Source organism: Vombatus ursinus, unplaced genomic scaffold (assembly GCF_900497805.2).
Source record: "Vombatus ursinus unplaced genomic scaffold, bare-nosed wombat genome assembly UNPS02014781.1, whole genome shotgun sequence".
Taxonomy (NCBI): Eukaryota; Metazoa; Chordata; class Mammalia; order Diprotodontia; family Vombatidae; genus Vombatus; species Vombatus ursinus.
The window spans coordinates 42388225-42409313 of record NW_020954559.1 but is presented as its reverse complement, the minus strand read 5'-3'; the positions used below and the strand labels follow the sequence as shown (position 1 = coordinate 42409313).

Sequence of the window (21089 nt, the reverse complement as noted above, 5' to 3'; positions counted from 1 at the left end):
CTGACACTTGACAAGGTAAAGAACAACCTCAGGGTTTAATAATTTTGGCCCAGGCCCCATCAAGAAATGATGATCATAATGATCCTACTTATTTGGTTTTTTTGCTTCCTGTCATTAAGCACTCTCCCTCCAAGTTCCCATTTCCCTTAGGTGGCATTAAACAAACAAGCAAAGATTTGCATGGTTCACATTCTCAGAACTCACATAAATCTGTGCGAATCCTGAGTTTATTTTGCACATTTTCCTTTGCTGATTCTCTGCCTTGATGTCACAGGAGAAAGAAGAAGAGACAATGGAACTGAAGTGGAAATTGATGAACCGAGAGGAAGTTTCCCAAGTGAGAGGAGTTGTTCTGCAGAAAAGTACCTGTGAGTACTGGAATAAAATCTGGGACTTCCAAGCCAAACCTGATGATGTACTCATTTCTTCCTATCCTAAAGCAGGTATGTCTCTGGGATTGGGGAAATGAGAAATAGGAGACAGAACATTTGTCAGCTTTTCTCAAGTACATATTCTATAGCCCAAGGGAGAAAAAAAGGAACCTTTCTAAAATAAGATAGGGCTTGATGAGACCTAAGCTGTTAGCACAACTTGGAAAGGAAGAGAAATAGCAATTATTTGGTTACTATCAAATTATTCTTCCCTGATTGACTATAACTCTCCTTATAATGGTTGTTCCAAAGCTCTTCAATGTTCCCAAACCATCTCTACCCTCTTGTGTCTCAGAAGATAATCTCAGTTGTTATTTTACTAAGAAAACTAGGCTATCCTTGTGAAATCCACCACTTTCTCTTTTTCATACCTCAATATCCCTCTAAACCTTTTCCCATCCTCTCCTCCTTTGTGCCAATGTCTAAGAAAGAGGTGGCCCTTTCTTCTTTCTAAGGCCAACTTGTGCCCTTGATCCCATCCCCTCTGATCTTTTCTGGAAGCCTGACCCATTCATTTCCTCTCTCTCATCTTCAATATTTCCTTATTTTCTGCTGCCTAGCAGTATGCTTAGGTCTCCCGCATTCTTAAAACTTCATTTAAAATCCTCACTATCCCCTCCAAATATCATGTTTTATCTCTTGCCCCTTTCACTGCCAACCTCTAGAAAAAAAAATTATACTTGCTGGCTCCATTTCCTTACCACCTGTTTACTTCTTAAGTCTTTATAATCTGTTTTTTTTCTTTTACCACAATACCCTATTCTCCAGGATTATCAAATAATCCTTAAAATGCTAAATCCTGGGGCAGCTAGGTAGCACAGTGGATAGAGCACCGGCCCTGAAGTCAGGAGGACCTGAGTTCAAATCTGGCCTCAGATGAAACACTTGACACTTACTAGCTGTGTGACCCTGGGCAAGTCACTTAACCCCAATTGCCTAATAAATAAATGAATAAAATGCTAAATCCAGTGGCCATTTTTCAATCCATAACCCTCCTGACTTCTCTGCAGTTTTTGACACTGTTGGCTACCACACACCCATACTCTTTCCTTCCTTTGCTTCTATGACACTGCTCTCCCCTGATTTCTCCCCCTACCTGTTTGATTACTCTGTTTCTTTTGCTAAATGAATTATTTCCCAAGTCTTAGATCCTCTCTAAGGTTGTCCTGGGCCATTTTCTCTCTTTATACTGTCTTAGTGATTTCACCTACTCCCATATATACATACGTGCATATATATATATAATATATATATATATATGCACGTATGTATGTATGTAAATATTTCTCCTGAATTCCAGTCCTACACCACCAACTGCCTGCAAAACATCCTCCCTCTGAATCTTGATATGTGTAAAACTGAATCCATTTTCTTCTAACAACCCTTCTCCAAATTTTCTCGTTTACAATGAGGGCTCCACCATCCAACTAACCCCCAAGGTTTGTAAACTAGACTCTTTTCTCTTATCCTTCACATCTAATCAGTTGTCTGGTCCTATCAATTCTGCTTCCAAAATTCCTCTTGCCTTCCACCATCCCTTTTTCTAAATTCATAAACACATTTTCATCGCTTCTCAGATAGCTTCTCAGTTAGTCTATTGATTTCTGATCTCTTTTCTCTCTAATGCTCCACCTAGCCACCAAAAGAGGACAGATAGGATAGGATTTCATTGAAATGGGGAATTCCCTGAAGTAACTCACTCTTCCAATGCAAAGTAGGTAGCTCCTCAGAAATTTGAGATTTAAATTTACATAAGTGAAAATAATAATTTGGAGGACAAAACAAAGAGAAAGGCCTTAAGAATAATTGGACTTCTTGAAAATTGTGATAACAAAAATAATATGACTACTATTTCAAGGAACAGAGCAGGGAAATTTTCAGGAAATGACAGAAAACATCTACATATTGTAAATTGAAAATAAAAATGAATATGAGGAAATCCTGATTTTTCTTACCTACAATATTATATATATATATATGTGTGTGTGTGTATATATATATATATAATTAATAGTATGAAGACAAGAAGAGAAATTTTGAAGCAGCTAAGAAAAAAGTATTTTGTAGCAAAAAGCATTAATTACAGATAGAACCTGGTTTATCCTCCTACTGCCATTATAATAGCAATAATTTTCACATTTACGTAACACATTAAGGTTTACAAAACATTCCTGTAATAGAAGGGAAACTTCTTAAAGTTGGAAATCATTTCATTTTTGTCACTTTTTTTTAGTACTTAGCACAGTACTTTTCATGAAGCAAGCACATAATAATAACTGCTTATTGAATTGAATTGAAAAGAGAATTACAAATTATCAATAACTTCATGAGAAAGTATTTAGTTGTTTTGGAAATTAGGGAAATGTAAATCTAAAAAACTTCAATATAACAAGTGGCATGTATATAATGCCTTCTTATTTTCAAAGTGCTTTCTCTTTGATATCTCATTTGAACCACAACAATTCTGTAGAAGTATTTCCTACAGGTATATTTCTCCCCATATTATAGATGAGAAAACTAACTTGTCTTTGGTCAAATATTTGTGTGTATCAAGGCTGAGATTTGGACCCAGATGTTCCTGACTCTAAATCTACCACTCTATCTATTCAACCATGCTTCCTTTACATCTTCTACATGTTACTTAAGAAAAGACGATTTCAAATGAAATTCATAGGCATGCTAAGACATTACTGGATGAATTGTTCAATATCAGGCATCTTTTTGGAAAGCAATGTGTGTATATCTATTTCTATCAATATCTTCTTCCTCTCTTCTCTCTGTTTCATTCTCTCTTTCCCTTTGACCCAGTAATTCCATCACTAGAAGAAATATGCTATTGTGAAGAAAAAGTAATTGGTACAAAAATACCTTTGTCAGCATTTTTGTAAATGCAAAAATATGAAAATGACCTTACTGTCTAATGATCAGGAAGTATCTGAGCAAATTGTGATATATGAATGAAGTATAATATTATTATACCATGAAGAATGACAAATATCCACATTAAGAAATGTTGGAGTGGGGGGGGACTTACTTGAAGTGATACAGAGTGAAGAAATTGGAACCAAAAGAAGAATATATGCACTGACTAAAACTATGTAAAATATCAAACCAATGGCAATAAAATAAATCTGAAGAAAATACAAAAAACAGTGGGTAATGAGAAGGGAACATAAATAAAACAAAAACCTGATGGAAGAAATAATAATACTAATCATATACTCTGAGTTTTAGGTTCAAATCTGCCAGAAACCAATTTATTTAACATATATCAGAGGGACAGAGACAGAGACAGAGAGAGATTCAAAGTGGCATAGCCTCCATGTGCTCCAACATGGTTTTCTGCCCTAAGACAATTTTAGGTAACATATAAATCTTGAACAAGGAAAAGATCATATATATGTTAAAATACAAATTTGACTCCAGAATAGTCATTACTTAGTTCCTAACTAGACCATTTCCCCTCAAGGGTTCCTGTCTGTGAGTGGTATCTTGAATTTCTAAAGAGAAGACAGTGTCTTCAGATGAGATAGTAATGACTTCATGGAGTGGGGAGTCAATGATACCATTTAGAGAAGAGTTAAGTTTAGTTTAAAATCTTTACTCCATTTTAAAAGAAAGTTCTAGCCTTTGTTCTTCCAATTTTCCCAAGGGAAAAGTCTGGAAATAGTTTTAGGCTGGAGGAATTTTTGTTGTTCAATCGTTTCAGTCATATGTGACTCTTCATGACTCCATTTGGAGTTTTCTTGGCAAAAATATTGGAGTGGCTTGCCATTTCTTCTCCAACTCATTTTACAGATGAAGAAACTGAGTCAAATACAGTTAAGTGACCTGCTGAGGGTCATATAAATAGTAAGTATCCGAGGTCATATTTGAACTCAAGAAGATATCTTCCTGACTCCAGGTCCAGCATTCTATCCACTGCACTACCTAGCTACCCACAGGCTGGAAATAATATTTCTAAAGACACTAAAAATATAGTTAAAAAAATTCTTCCACAAGATCAATTTTACACTGTATTACTTTTATAAGAGAGGTTGTTGCTAGTTCATGTATACTTGAAGTCAGGAATGTGACTAAGAAGGAAGAAAATGGCCTTGTCCCTTGAACTAGTTTTGTTCCTGTGCTTTCCAAACTCATTCATTTTCATGGGACACCAAACAAGTCTTGGGATTGAGAATTGCAAACTTGAAGTCTGCAAACTGGCAAAGATGAACAAAGATTGGAGGGGTTTTAGAAAGATAGACACACTGATACCCTGTTGGAACTGTGAAATTGGTTCAACCATTCTAGAAGGCAATTTGGAATTGTGTTAAGGAAGTGACTAAGATGCCCATACCTTGGACCCAGAGATCCCATAGTTACATATATACTCCATGGAAGTAAAAGATAAAATGAAGGATCCCATGTACACCAAAATATTTATAGCAGCACTTTTTGTAGTAGGAAAAGTTGAAATAAAGTAGATGCCCATTGATTGGGAAATGATTAAATACATTGTGGTATACTAATAGAATGGAACATCATTACAGTGTAAGAAACAATGAATATGAAAAATATGGAAAAGAATGAGAAGACTTATGAACTGATACAGACTGAAAAAAAAAAAGGACCAGGAAAACTATACATAATGACTGCAGTAATGTAAATGAACAAAAAAAATATTGAAAGAGCTTGGCCCTGAAGAGGAGAATCTTCCTTCTAGCATTTATGTAACTAACACTTTAGAATTTATAAAAACAATGAAATTAGCTTCATAAATATTATCTCACTTGATCCTCACAACAACAATGGGAGCTATTATTATCCCCACTTTAGATGAGGAAATCAAGGCAGAGAGAGATTAAGTAACTTGCCCAGGATCACATAGGTAGTAAGTGTTTGAGGCTGTATTTGAACTTAGGGTTTCCTGACCAGTTCCAACCCACTATCCATAGAGCCACCTAACATTTTTTTGTATAGTGTAGTGTTTCTACTTGTTGATTAAATTTTTAATAAGCATGCTTAAAATGGACAAAAAGAAAAGAAAATGCACTTCTCTCCCTTCAAAGGAAAAGGTATGTCCACTACACACTGTGGGTGTGATGAAACACTGTGTACACTAGAGGTGTCAAACATGCTGCCCATGGGCAACACTGCTGTCTCATTACTCTTGAGTAGAGACTTAAACCAGATTAAAATGCAATTGGGAAAGATTTAATGAAATAAATGCAAATACAATAATAAATCAACATGTGGCTGCAGGGATCTTTATGTTTAGTTTAGTCAAGCTATTTCTGAGTTTGACACCACTGGTATACACTGTCAGGCTCAGTCAATATGTTGGTAACATTTTTGGAACTGCTTTCTCTCCCCTCTTTCTTTTCTATTCACTGTTATAAGGAAAGGCTCCCTGGGTAGTGGGTTGAGATATTTATTAGAAAATGGAAGTGATATAAAAATAAAAGATAATGATTAAATTTTTTAAAATAGTCTCAGGAGAAATTATTGTCTATTCCCCCAGCAAAGCCCAGATCCATCTGAAATTCCAACTCTGTAAATGAAGCACAGTAAGTACAATAGAAAAAAACCTGGGCTTGGAAGTTGAAAGATATAGGTTTTAGTCCCATTTCTGCCAAGACGTAGGAATGGGTTTGAGTCTCAGCTCTGTTACTATCTCTTAGAGGTATGACTATGGGCAAGTACCAGGCTGTTATAGAATACAGATTTGAATATAGATCTCCTGATTCCAAGCTCAACATTCTTCCCATAATAGCAAACTGCAAATGGGATAGTACACCTAAGAGCAGTAGAGATGTGTTTTATGACATTTATACACCTCAGTTTTCTTCTTTGTAAAACTTCTCTACTTAACTTGTAGGACTAATAAACTAATTCATGTGAAAGCAAAGTGAACTATAAAGCATTTAGGTTTCCCCCCTACTCCATTTCTAATCCTGCAGACACCCCTCACTTAGGGTGTCAGGAAGGAGGAAGTCAGTTGGTTTTCCTTCTCTGTATGGCACATACCTAACTTCACAGGTTACTTAAGTGTATTGTACTTCCTGTAAGAAGCAGTAAACAGCTCTTGTAATCCCTTTATAAACACAGATTAAATCCTGGTAAGAGCTTCATGGAACTAAAGGGATTTGGGAGGTTTTGGATTCCTTGCAGGTGTCAAATGGATCTGACACCAGGTGGTTCCACTGGCAAAGGACCAACAAATGAGCTAATTTCTTTGCTTGGGTCCTTTTCTCACAGAATACAGGCTCTCTAATAATTCCAGAAAAACTCTTCCACATGCATTTGAAAAAATGATTAATAAGGGAAAATGAAAAAGTTAAGTGCTTCCTGACATTCCCTGTGCAAAGGCTGATGAAGCAAGTATTCTTTCTGTTCTAGAACCTTTCAGAGGGCTTTTTTCATGTTAATTTTGTAAGGTAGGTAGTGCAAATATTATCATCCCCATTTTGCTGAAGAGAAAACTGAGGCACAGAGAAAAGTGATTGGCCCAAGGTCACACAAACAGCAAGCAGCAGAATAGAGATCTGAATACAGATCTCCTGATTCCAAGCTCAGCATTCTTCCCATAATAGCAAACTGTAAATAAGATAGTATACCTAAGAGCTGAATAGAAGTAAATTTCCACATAAGTTAGAGTTACTACTAAAAACCTTCCTTCATGATTCACAACATTCTACCACTCAATAAATAGTAACCTAAACCAGTGGAAAGTGTTACTTACAGATCACAGAACATTTCATACCAGTCTGACAGATATTAAACTTCCAGAAATTTAAAAAAAAAACTGATGTAAAAAATCTCCCTTATACACATCTTTTTCAGGAAATAAAATGAGGAAAATGGACATAAATGTATTACCTTTTATTCTTTTTTCCCTCTATAGTATTTTGATTGGTGATTTTATCAGCTTCCAGAGTTTCACTGATCATTTTATGCTGAGGATTCTCAGATCTACCTATCTAGACTTAATCTCTCTCCTAATTTCTATACTTTCATGTCCAACTGCCTATTAGATATCCCAAACTGGATGTTTTACAGACATCTTAAACTCAGTATGTCCAAAACTGAGCCCATTATCTTTCTTCCCATAACTACCCCCTTTCAAACTTCCTTGTTTCTATCTAGGGCACCATCCTTCCAATTACTCAAGTTGTTTAAAATGGCCCCAAACATAGTGTTGAAGTGCTGTCTAGCATCCCTAAGTATAAGACAGTTCTGATGTGCCTTAGAGAGAAAATATGTGTATTAGTTAAGTTTCATTCAGGCATGAGTTATAGCGCTATTGATTGCAAGTTCAGTATCAACAATAGGCTACATCCCAATGAGAATTCATCGAGCTGTATGTGAGACTGCTCTGGAAAGTGCTAAAGTAAATATTGACTATGCTCTAACCCAGAGAGATCACTACTGTCTATACCCTAAAGAGATCAAAAAAAGAGGAAAGAGACCCTTATATGTAAACATTCATAGCTACTTCTTCTTTTCTTTTTTTTCTTAGTGGCAAAGCACATAAGGTCACGATCATCTTTAATGCTTCACCTAAAAGCAGGATGAATAGATACAACAGTGACAGAATCAATAACAGGACCATTTGCTCTTGGGACCACATGGAAGTAATCTCAGTGAAATAAATTCCTGAGATTTTTCTCCCTACTGAGGATTTGCATCATGTCTTTCTTATCTGAACAGCAGGTAGGCAGGAATAAGCAAGAGCCCTGGCCAGTTAGTGTCATTAGTCCTCTTCAAGAACGAAGGATGAACAACAACAAAGAGTTGTCTAGATTACTGAGAGGTTAAGTGAATTGCCCAGGGTCATACAACCAGTATGTGTCAAAGAGAAGACTTAAATGTAGGTCTTCCTGACTGATAAGGCCAGCTCTCTATCCACTCCACCATGAAACCTCATAACCAAAATAAGCATCCTAAAAACACAGATATGACCATATCACTCACCTGCACAAAAATCTTCGTTGACTTTCTACTTCCTCTAAGATAAAGTAAAACTCTTTGGCCTGGTTTTTATGTACCATAAATGTGAAGAAGGTGAAACTAATTCCATTTTTGTGCATTTCTTTAACCCAGGAGCAGGGACTAAAGGAATCAGAAAGTACAAGTCACTCAAGGAAGAATGTTTTCAAGTTGGGAAGAGTGGAATTTTAGGGTGCAAGGTCATCTAATGTTCAGCCTTTTAAGACCCTCCAAAACCTTACTCATAACATATCTTTCCAGACTCATTTCACATCATTCCTCTTTCATGAACTATATTCCCGTCAAAGTGTTTCCCCAACTTCATATCCTAGCTCCCACCTCACTGCATGCACTCAACTATTCCCCATACTTGGAGTACAAACCCTCCTCAACTCCATTCTTCAAAGCCTTATCTAGCACTGAGGATTAGCAGGTGTTACTTCCTTACATAGCACTTTCTAGATTCCCCCTCCTTTTTCTCCCTCCTCAAATCACTTTGTATATATATATATGTGTGTTTGTGCACCTATTGTATCCTGTGAGGAAAGATAAGCTCCTTGAGGACAGGGATTGTTTCCCTTTGATCTTTGTATTCTGAGTCTCCAACACAGTAGTTATTTTCTTCTTCTTGTTATTGTTTTTTAATATTTTTTTTTTGGTTTACATTTGAGTTCCAAACTGTTTCCCTCCCTCCCAATCCCACACTAGGGAAGACCAATATTTGACACAGATATTTATGTGAAACTATACAATACGTAGTTCCATATATCAATTCTTTTTCTGGAGATGTATGGAATCATCCTTCATATGCCTTTTGTAGATGTCTTGAATATTCATATAACTCAGAATAGCTTAGTCCATGGGCGGGGAACCTGTGGCCTCAAGGCTACATATTGAGGTCTAGGTCCTTGGGTGCGACCTTTTGACTGAGTCCAAGTTTTACAGAACAAATCCTTTTATTAAGCGTATTCATTCTGTGAAGTTTGGATTCAGTCAAAGGGCCACAGCTGAGGATCTAGAGGGCCACACATGGCCTCCAGGCCTCAGGTACCCCACCCTTGGCTGAGTCACTCACAATTACTGTTGGAACAATACTGCATCTAGAAACATTCTCTTGGTTCTGCTCATTTCACTCTTCATTACTTCATGTAAGTCTTCCCATGTTTTCCTAAAATCAGCCTCCTCATCATTTCTGACAGCACAGTAATATTTCATCACAATCATATACCACAATTTATTCAGCCGTTCCCCAATTAATGGGCTTCCTCTCAGTTTCCAGTTCTTTGATGCCACAGAGAACTGTTATAAATATTTTGAAACATATAGGTTCTTTTCCTTTTTTCCAGATGACCTTGGGAAACAGACCTCAGAATGGTATTACTGGGTCAAAGAGCATAAACAGTTTTAAAACTCTTCAGGCATAATTCCAGATTGCTTTCCAAAATAGATGGATCAGTTCACAGTTCCACCAATAGTGTATTAGTGTCCCAGTTTTTCCACATCCCCTCCAACATTTGTTATTTTCCCCTTATGTCATTTTAGCTAATCCAATAGATGTGAGATTTATCTCAAATAGTTTTAATTTGCATTTCTCTGATGAATAATGTTTTGGAGTATTTTTTTTCATATAACTATAGATTGCTTTGATTCTTCCTCCAAAAGCTGCCTGTTCATTTCCTTTGATCATTTATCAACTGGGGAATGACTCCTGGCCTATGTTCAAGGCATTATGTCTTTCTCATCTGAACAGATGCAAGGACACCCATATTCTGATTCTTGCTACCCTTAATTAAATTCCAAGACCCCAAGGAACGTGTATTCTCATAACTCTTGGTCTCTGAATGACCTTTGGCTTCCCTTGCCCCCCCTCTTGCTCCAGTACTCTGCAAAGGAAAACTTCTACAGCTGAAACAGCAAATGATAGTCATGCCAACACCATGACTACTAATTGCATTTTGCAGCTCTACCCAGAATCCAGGCCATCACTGTAACCAATAGGGCTCAGTGAATATAGAACCTGGACTCAGGAGGACTTGAGTTCAAATCTGGCCTCAGATACTTACTACTGGTGTACCCCTGGGCAAGTTACTTAACCCTGTTTGCCTCAGTTTCCTCATCTGTAAAATGAGCTGGAGAAGTAAATAGCAAACCACTCTAGTATCTTTGCCAAGAAAATCCCAAATGGTTTCTTATAAATTTGACAAAGTTCTCTATATATGGAGATGTGACGCCTTTATCTGAGAAACTGTCTATAAAAATTTTTTCCCAATTTTCTGCTTTCTTTCTAATCTTGGGTACATTTTTTTTCAAAGTTAAATCTTTTTTTTTTTATTTTTAGTTTTCAACATTTACTTCCACAAGATTTGGAGTTCCAAATTTTCACCCCAACTCGCCCCTCCCCCCATCCCAAGATGGCATGCATTCTGAATACCCCTTCCCCTAGTCTGCTTTCCCTGCTATCTCTCCCCCCCTTCCCCTTCTATTTTCCTATAGGGCAGGATTTCCTGTATTTCTTATTTCCCAGTTGCATGTAAAAACACTTTTTTAAACATGTGTTTTTTAAACTTTGGGTTCCAAATTTTCTCCCTTCCTCCCTCCCCATCCACCCTCATTGAAAAGGCAATCAGCTCAATATAGGCTATACATGTGCAGTTATGCAAAACACTTCCATAGCACACATGCTGTGAAAAACTAACTCTATTTCCCTTAATCCTATCCAACCCCCCCATTTATTCTATTCTTTCTTTTGACCCTGTCCCTCCTCAGAAGCATTTGCTTCTGATTACCCCCTTTCCCAATCTGCCCTCCTCTCTATCATCCCTCTACTTTCTTGTCCCCTTCCCCCCTATTTTCCTGTAGGGTAAGAGATTTCCATACCCAACTGAGTGTGTATGTTATACCCTCCTTAAGTCAAATCCTATGAGAATAAGATTCACTCATTTTCTCTCACCTTCCCCTGTTTCCCCTCCACTGTAAGAGCCTTTTCTTTTCTGTTTCCTTGTGAGATAATTTACCCCATTCTACTTTTCCCTTTCTCCTTCTCCTAGTATAATCCTCTCTCACCCCTTAATTTTATTCTCCAGATATGACCCCTTCATCTTCAACTCACCCTGTGCCCTCTATCTATCTATCTATCTATCTATATATATGTGTGTGTGTGTGTGTGTGTGTGTGTGTGTGTATATAATATATATATATACATATATATAATTTTTTCACTCCAACTACCCTAACACTGACAAAGGTCCCATGAGTTACAAATATCATCTTTCCATGCAGGAATGTAAACAGTTCAACCTTAATAAGTCTCTTATGATTTCTCTTTCCTGTTTACCTCTTCATGTTCCACTTCAGTCTTGTATTAGAAAGTCAAATTTTCTATTCAGCTCTGGTCTTTTCATCAAAAATGCTTGAAAGTCCTCTATTTCACTGAATGACCATTTTTTCCCCTGAAAAATTATACTCAGTTTTGCTGGGTAGGTGATTCTTGGTTGCAATCCTATCTCCTTTGCCCTCCAGAATATTATATTCCATGCCATGCAGTCTCTTAATGTAGAAGCAGCTAAATCTTATGTTATCCTGATTGTGTTTCCACAATACTTGAATTGTTTCTTTCTGGCTGCTTGTAATATTTTCTCCTTGACCTGGGAACTCTGGAATTTGGCTATGATATTCCTAGGAGTTTTCCTTTGGGGATCTCTTTCAGAAGGAGATCAGTGGATTCTTTCAATTTCTATTTTGCCCTCTGGTTCTAAAATATCAGGGCAGTTTTCCTTGATCATTTCTTGAAAGATGATGTCTAGGCTCTTTTTTTGATCATAGCTTTCAGATAGTCCAATAATTTTTAATTCTCTCTCCTGGATCTATTTTCCAGGTCAGTTGTTTTTCCAATGAGATAGTTCACCTTGTTTTCTAATTTTTCATTCTTTTGGATTTGTTTTACAGTGTCTTGATTTCTCATAAAGTCACTAGTTTCCAATTGCTCTATTCTAATTTTTAAGGAAGTCTTTTCTTCAGTAACCTTTTGGACTTCCTTTTCCATTTGTCCAATTTTGCTCTTTAGGGCATTCTTCTCTTCATTGCCTTTTTGGACCTCTTTTGCCATTTGGGTTAGGCTATTTTTTAAGGTGTTATTTTCTTCAGTATTTTTTTGGGTCTCCTTTAGCAAGCTGTTAACTTGCTTTTCATGATTTTCTTACATTACTCTCATTTCTCTTCCCAGTTTTTCCTCTACTTCTCTTACTTGCTTTTCAAAATCCCTTTTGAGCTCTTCCAAGGCCTGGGACTGATTCATATTTTTCTTGGAAGTTTTGGATGTAGGAGCTTTGACTTTGTTTTCTTCTTCTGGTTATATGTTTTGATCTTCTTTGTCACCAAAGTAAGATAATATAGTCTGACTCCTTTTGTGCTGCTTGCTCATGATCCCAACCAATTACTTGAGTTTAAACTCTTTGTTAAGTTAAGAGTATGTTTCCAATGTGGAGAATGTACTGTCCCAAGCTTTAGGGATTTGTACAGCTGTTTTCAGAGGCACTTCTAAGGACCTTAAAAGTGTCAGTTCTTCCAAGGTGCTATGATAAGGGGCGAGGTGTTTCCTCTCCGCAGCCACAACAAGCTCCACCACACCAGCGCTCCTCCTCGCCCCAGGACCACCCCTCAGAGCTGCAACCCAGATCCAAGCACGGGCCAAGCAAGAGATTCCTGCCTCAGCCCTGGCAAAGAGATCCTTGCAATCCCCCTCTGATCAGCCACTTGATTCCCCCTCAGTCTGTGGGCCAGAAGCTCAGAAGCCAGCCGCTGCCCTCGGGGCGGCTGAGATCTAGCTTCTTCTCTCACCGCAGTAACAGACTTTTCCCACTGACCTTCTGAGTTGTCTTTGGCATTTGTGGGTTGAGAAGTCTGGAAACTGCCACAGCTGCCCATGATTCAGTTCTCTGAGGCCTGCTCCAGGGTTGCTGTGGCCTGCGCACCCATGCTGAACTGTGCTCTTCTCCCAGACAGGTGCGATATACCTTTCTGATCAGCCATCCAGGTTGTCTTGGCCTGGAAATTTGTTTCACTCTGCCTTTTTGTGGGTTCTGCTGCTTTAGAATTTGTTTAGAGCCATTTTTTGTAGGTATTTGGAGAAGTTTGGGGTAGAGCTCTAGCAAGTCACTGCTTTCCCTCTGCCATCTTGGCTCCACCCCTCTTGAGTACATTTTAATATGTTTTATTTGTACAAAATTTTTTTAATTTAATGTAATCAAATTTATCCTTTTTACATCTCACAATGCTTTCTATCTCATGTTTATTCATAAATTCTTCTATCCATAAATTTTATACATAATATGTTCCATGTTCTTCTAATTTACTTACAATATCTCCCTTTATTTCTAAGTCACATATCCATTTTGACCTTAAATGGTATAAGATAATGATATATGCCTAGTTTTTGCCAGACTACTTTCTAGTTTTCCCAACAATTTTTAGCGAACAGTAAATTCTTATCCTGAAACCTTAAATTTTTACGTGTATCAAACAACTATAATAGTTTACTATTGTTTATTATATATCTATTTTATTCCACTGATCCACCATTCTATTCCTTAGCCAGTACCAGATAGTTTTGATAATTACCACCTTATAATACAGTTTAAGATCTGGCACTGCTAGAACTCCTTCATTTACATTTTTTTCATTATTTTTTTCCTTTGACATTCTTGACCTTTTGTTTTACCAAATGAATTTTGTTATTATTTTTTCTGGCTCAATAAAATAATTTTTTGATAATTTAATTGGGATGGTACTGAAAAAGTGAATTAATTTAGGTAGAATTGTCATTTTTATTATATTGCCTCTGCCTACCCATGGACAATTAATATTTTTCCAATTATTTAAATCTGACTTTATATAAAAAGTGTTTTATAATTATGTTCATATAGTTCATATAGTTCCAAGTTATCTTGGCAGGTATACACCCAGATATTTTATATCATCTTTTGAGTGAGGAATCTCTTACTATTTCTTCTTGTGGAATTTTTTTGGCAATATATAATAATGCTGATGATTTGTGTAAGTTTATTTTATATTCTGCTACTTAGCCAAAATTATTGTTTCAGGGGCAGCTAGGTTGCACAGTGGATAGAGCACTGGCCCTGAAGTCGGGAGGACCTGAGTTCAAATCCGGCCTCAGACCAAACACTTGACACTTACTAGCTGTGTGACCCTGGGCAAGTCACTTAACCCCAATTGCCTAAAAACAAAAAAAAATTATTGTTTCCACCAGCTTCTTAGTTGAATCTCTAGGATTTTCCAAGTATACCATCATATCATCTGCAAAAATAGATATTTTTATTACCTCATTGCCCATTCTGATTCCTTCAATTTCTTTTTCTTCTCTTATTGCTATTACTAGCATTTCTGGTACAATATTGAATAATATTGGTGATAATGAGCATTCTTGTTTCACTCCTGATCTTATTGGGAAGGCTTCTACCTTATCCCTATTACAAATAATGCATGCCGATGGTTTTAGATGATTCTTAACATTTTAAGGAAAAATCCACTTATACCTATTCTTTCAAGTGTTTTTAATAGGAATGAGCGTTATATTTTATCAAAAGCTTTTTCTGCATCCACAGATACAATCACATGCTTTTTGCTACCTTTGTTATTGATATAATCAATTATGTTAATAGTTTTCCTTATATTGAACAAACCCTGCATTCTTGGTATAAATCCCACTTTGTCATAATGTAAAATCGTTGTGATATATTGTTACAGTCTAGTATATTTATAGTAATTTATTACTATAATAATTTATTTAGCATTTTTGCATCAGTATTCATTAGTGAAATTGGTGCATAATTTTCTTTCTCTGTTTTTACTGTACCTTGTTTAGGTATCAGCACCATATTTGCTTAATAAAAGAAGTTTGATAGAACTCCTACTTTGCCTTATTCCAAATAATTTCTTTAATATTGGAATTAATTGATCTTTAAATGTTTGATAGAATTCACTTCTAAATCCAGCTGGCCTTGGTGCTTTTTTTCTTAAGAAAGTTCATTTATGGCTTTTTTGATTTCTTTTTCTCAGATAGGTTTATTTAGATATTCAATTTCCTCTTCCGTTAATCTGGGCAATTTATAATTTTGTAATTATTCTTCCATTTAATTTAAATCTCTAAATTTATTGGCATATAATCAGGCAAAATAACTCCTAATAATTGCTTTAATTTCATCCTCATTAATGGTATATTCACTGTTTTCATACTAGTGACTTGGTTTTTTTTCTTTTTTAATTATATGGTTTACCTGTTTTATCAGTTTTTCATAAAACCAACTCCTAGTTTTATTTTTTAATTTAACAGTTTTCTTACTTCAATTTTATTAATCTCATCCTTAATTTTCAGGATTTCTAATTGGGTGTTTAATTGAGGACTTTTAGTTTATTCTTTTTCTAATTTTTAATTGCCCTTTAATTTAACTAATTTTTAAATTTTAATTTAATTAAAAGAGATGACCCATAGGAAGAAAAATGAGGTAGTTTTTACCAGTTTCTACTCAAATTTTAATTAATTTTAATTTAATTAATACTTAATTTTTAAATTTAAAATCCTAAACAAATTACTGGCTGGGAGACTACAGCAATATATCATAAAGATGATGAATTATGACCAAGTGGGATTTATACCAGGAATGCAAGGCTGGTTTAATATAAGGAAAACTATTAATTCTAATTTTTTAAATTTAATTTAATTTAATTTTAATCTAGTTCATCGATCTGCTCTTTCTCTATTTTATTCATGTAAGCATTTAAAAATATAAATATTTCTTCTGATTACTGTTTTTGCTGCATCCCAGAAGTTTTGATATGTTGTATCATTATTCTCTTTAATATAAGTTATTGTTTTTACGACTTGTTCTTTAACCCAATTATTCTTTAAGATTAGGTTATATAGTCTCCAATTAATTTTAATCTATGTTTCCAAGGTCCTTTATTAAATGTAATTTTATTGCGTTATGATATGAAAAGGATACATTTCGTATTTCTGCTTTTCTGTATTTAACTATAAAGTTTTTATGACCTAATATATGGTCAATTTTTGTAAAAGTGCCATGTACCACTAAGAAAAAGATATATTCCTTTCTATACCCATTCAATTCTCTCTAGATGTCTGTCATATCTAGCTTATCTAAGATTCTATTAATATTTCCTTCTTTGTTTAATAAATTTAATAAGAGTAAATGGCCAACATAGATTGCTCAGGTCAAAATTACACACATTGGAGACTAAATACTTTTATTTTATATTTTACTCTGATCAGATTTACAAGATGGCCACTAACTCTCTTCTTCACTCTGTGCTATCTAGACATGACCCTAAAAATAAGATTTTTAAGAAAGCATAGATTTCCACACATCATGTTTTGTAAATCTCCCAAAACAAAGAGGATTTTACTCGGGATGGTATATTCCAAGATGGTACATAATCTAAAGTGCACTGCATTGTGAGTCAAAGGTTTAAATCTCAACTTAGTTACTTACTACCTGTGTGACCTTGGGCAAGTTGCTTTACCTCAAGATATCTCACTTTCTTGTCTTTAAAATGGGAAGAGTGGGACTAAGTTATCTCTAAGGTAGATTTAAGTTCTAAATCTATGATCCTATGATTTCTTTGTGAAAAAATAAATGAATAAATTCTCAGCAGTCTCTGCCATCTAGATATTTCCCTTAGCCTGAGTATCTATGTTGCAAGCAAAGTTACCTGGCACCATTAAACATTGAAAACATTCTTTAAATAACATTTAAAGTTTGTGGAATAAGAAACCAGGAAAGAAAGATGTTTGCTTTGTTTGCTTTCTTCTTCTTCAATGTTAGATAGTGTGTCTAAGGTGTAATAAAATGCAATGATTAGTTAAGGACTGACATTTTGGATGCTCACCACCAGACACTTTGACAGATGGCTCATAAGTAGAAAAATAAGGTGGTTTCACCAATTTCTACTAAAAATTCCCTAAGACTCGAATCCATATAATCAACCTATAAATTTCTCTAGCTTACTTTACTAAATGTCAATACAAATTCAGGTGACTGCCCCTTCCCCACTCCTGAACTCGTGTCACTAACCCTTCTGTGACTTCTTTTTCCCTTCACATCTGTCCTAAATGTCCATTTTAACTAAAATTTACCCATTTAAAATATTCAGGGAGAAAGGAAGAAACCCCACAAAGTGTGATTTCTCCCATACCTAGAAAAGTATTTGTTTAAGGATAGGTCTCTTGCGATTGCCAGAGAGTGATCTTTGAAGGTGGCCTAAACTCTGTGTTGAGAGTCTTCTACAGCTTTAAAAGTTTATGTATAATAATGTGATTTTGTTTCCTGAAATTAATTAAAAATTTCTTGTTCATTGATGAGCAAATATAAAAAACTGAGGCCAAATTATCCACCTTCTCATTCTTTCTGAATGATTCTTTCTGAAAATGTCTTGGGGAACACAGGAGAAGGAATGTAGTAGTAAGATAACATGAGACAGGCAGGATTCATTCTACCTCCACTCAAATGAAAAACAGCCTGGAAAAGTTTAACATCCATTGTTCTAGTTTACTAGGTGATTCAATTTGGCATGTCATTTCCATTCAAATGAATTTATAAGTGAGATAAAGTAACTTTCAGAAATGAATTTCGTATCCTCAATGAGATTAAGCTTACGTTGAGAGAAGAGTAATATAGGAGTAGGGTCTGTTACTGTATCACTCAAAGAAAGTGATCTAGGAGAGTCTATCATGATCTCATGGTAATATATGACTACTTAGAATAATAAATAATAGCAATAATAATATGTAGGATTATATGACACTGTAAAATCTTCAGAGCAAGACTACACTCTGCTTTTGTTTGTTCTTTTTTCCTTTTTTTCTCCAAAAATAATAATCTTTTGAGAGTAGTTTTGCTTTTTGTTGTTGCTGCTAGAGATGTTTTAGAGGGGAATAATGAGGGAGTAGCATGGAATTAGTGGATAGAGAACTTACTTTGAAGTCAGGAAAACCCGGGTTTAAATCTTGCCTCTAAGACATACTAGCTGTGTGACAATGCAGGAGTCACTCAATATTCAGTTAACTTCTTCATGTCCTAAGCAACTTTTGAAGACTATAAATTACAGAAAGTTTACCAATCTGTATTGGCACTAGGTGGCACAGTAGATAGAATGCCAGGCCTGGAGTCAGGAAGACTCCTCTTCCTGAGTTCAAATCTAACCTCAAACACTTCCTAGCTGTGTGACCCTGGGCAAGTCACTTAACCCTGTTTGACTCAGTTCCTTATTTGTAAAATGAGTTGGAGAAGAAAATGACAAACCACTTCAATATCACCCCAAATAGGGTCACAAAGAGTCAAACACAACCGAAACAACTGAAAAACAATACCGATCTGAATAAGTAGAGGGAATAACTATCCTGGGTGTTCCCTACAGCAATGGAATTATTAATGTGGACAAAAGAAAACTAAGGGGCTATGTTCTCCTTTAGCTTTTCAGACCTCTTTCTTCTTTGATGGCCCTAATCTCATTTCTCATGAAAAGGGTATATTCAGTCTACAGTGACTGGTTGCTATGAGACATGTGGTATATTGGATGGTGTATATATAGTTAGACAAAAAGGATGGTTCAAAAAAAGAACTTAGGATGATGGGAACCAGATAACTCTTACTAATGGAATTGTAGATATGGTACAACTATTAATGGGGCACAGATGACAATTGGCTTGCTAGACTATACCTCAAGTTAAAGACATTCCAAAGGCAAAATCCCTCTGAGCTACAGCTGGAGGCCTCATAAATCCACGAGGCGGATGTCCCAAAAATATGGAATGGAATGGAATGGGGGAGGGGGAGAGTTTGTGGATGTCTATTAGAGATATTTTAAAGAAAAAAATTGTGTCACAATTACAGTAATGTAAATAAAAGCATCTCTAAAAGGCATCAAGATTCAGATCAATGAAAGTAGCCCTGGCTACTAACGATCTCTTGCATTGAGCTCAGTACTACAAGACTTGCACTAGTCTAGTTGACAAAGCACTGCACTTTCCCGTCCCTGGAGCCTGGGATAGAGGTAAAGGGAATCCACATCAAGACTTTAAGCCAGGAAGAACTGCCCACAAACAGCAGATTTTTAAAGGGAAGACAATGGATATCTGTTTCTTCAACTAAATCAATTGTATGTGTGTGAGCATCCTGTTTCTTCATGAGACAAAAAGCACAGATGTGCTTAACAGTTTACATGTTATTGAGTGCCCAGCTGGAGCTCCCCACAGTTCCACAAATTTCCAAGACATCATAATTTCTGACTTTTTGATGCTGTTTATACTCTGTTATACATATATTATTGGTAACATAACATGATTAATTAGCACTACTTTATGATTCTGGCTTAATCCTGTTAACTTCTGGTTTTTGTTGTTGTTGTTGTTCAGTCATTTTTCAATTGTGTCCCACTCTTTGTGATCCCACTTGGGGTTTTCTTGGCAAAGATACTGAGAGTGGTTTGTCATTTGGAACGGAAGGAAACAGGGTTAAGTTACTTGCCCAGGTCTGAGGCCAGATTTCAACTCAGGAAGATGAGACTTCCTGACTTCAGGCCCTATCCACTATGCCACCTAGATGCCCTCAGACTTTTGGATATATGCTCACTTGCTCATTTCCAAATGGAATACTGGAAAGAGCCCTGGCTCCAGAAGTTAGAGGACCTACCTAATATGCTTACTACATATGTGATCTAGGTAAGTCCCACTTCTCTGGGCCCCAGAAAATAAGCTACCTCCCAACACATCCAACCCTTGGTCCAAGGGTTTGGACCAAGCCCTTTCTGGGGAGGAACTGTACAATGATAACTGGATGTTGTACTAGCAGCAATGTGAAGGAGCCATTCAGTTTTAATCCCAGTAAGCAAGGCCTATATTAGACTTCCCTTTTCCTACTGCTCATGTGAGTGCCCACTCCTCTGACACTAAGATACTACTGTCACTGGAGCCCTTATTTCTACCCCTGACCACCACTGTCCACCACTACTAGAACCCCAATCTGTTCCATCTTCCTGCTTCTGCTTACCAGTACTAGAGCCTGAATTTGGACCTCCTGCTGTCCACCACTAATGGGATCCACATCTTTGCCTTCTGCCCATTAGCTAACACTGCAGGGACCAGTGTTTGTCCCTACTGTCCCTACCCAGCACCTCTGGAGTTAAATCTGTGCTCACTGCCCACTCTGCCAGGGCTAAATGCTCTGCTGCCCCATACCAGGACAAAGTGTTGCCAGAGGCCAAAGAGCTATCTTACTGTAAATCTGAGGCATCATTTTGCCTCCCATATAGGGTTGTTGCTCCTGGCTTACGCTTCCACTATGCCCCTGTATTATACAGGAGCTCTGTGGGTTCCACTGCTGCTAGGCTGAACTAGGACCTGCCTCTGCCCTTTTATGGTAGGTCTGGGTACTGCAAATCAGAGTGTCATTGCCCCTGGCTTGTCCGCCATATTTGCTGAGGTCAGGAAATGCCACATGGAATGACTCAGCAAATTCCAAAAAATTCTGGCTGATCATTCCAGAGTTTAGGTTCCCTTCTATTAGTGATCATCCTCTCTAACATATTAAATTCCTCCTACTGCCAGCCAGACCCAACTGAGAGATCCTGACTTCTCAAACTAACTAGACTGCCACC

At 36.5% G+C, this 21089-nt stretch overlaps 1 protein-coding gene across 1 annotated transcript in view; it reads left to right on the top strand.

The window, feature by feature from the left end:
* The first annotated feature begins 265 nt into the window (after positions 1–265).
* LOC114046093 (sulfotransferase 1C4-like) overlaps positions 266–21089 on the top strand; it is a 45165-nt gene continuing 24341 nt past the window's right edge. Inside the window, exon 1 of the mRNA XM_027866335.1 lies at positions 266–443. Within this exon, the coding sequence (XP_027722136.1) occupies positions 266–443 (178 nt within the window). The remainder of the gene's footprint in view (positions 444–21089) is intronic.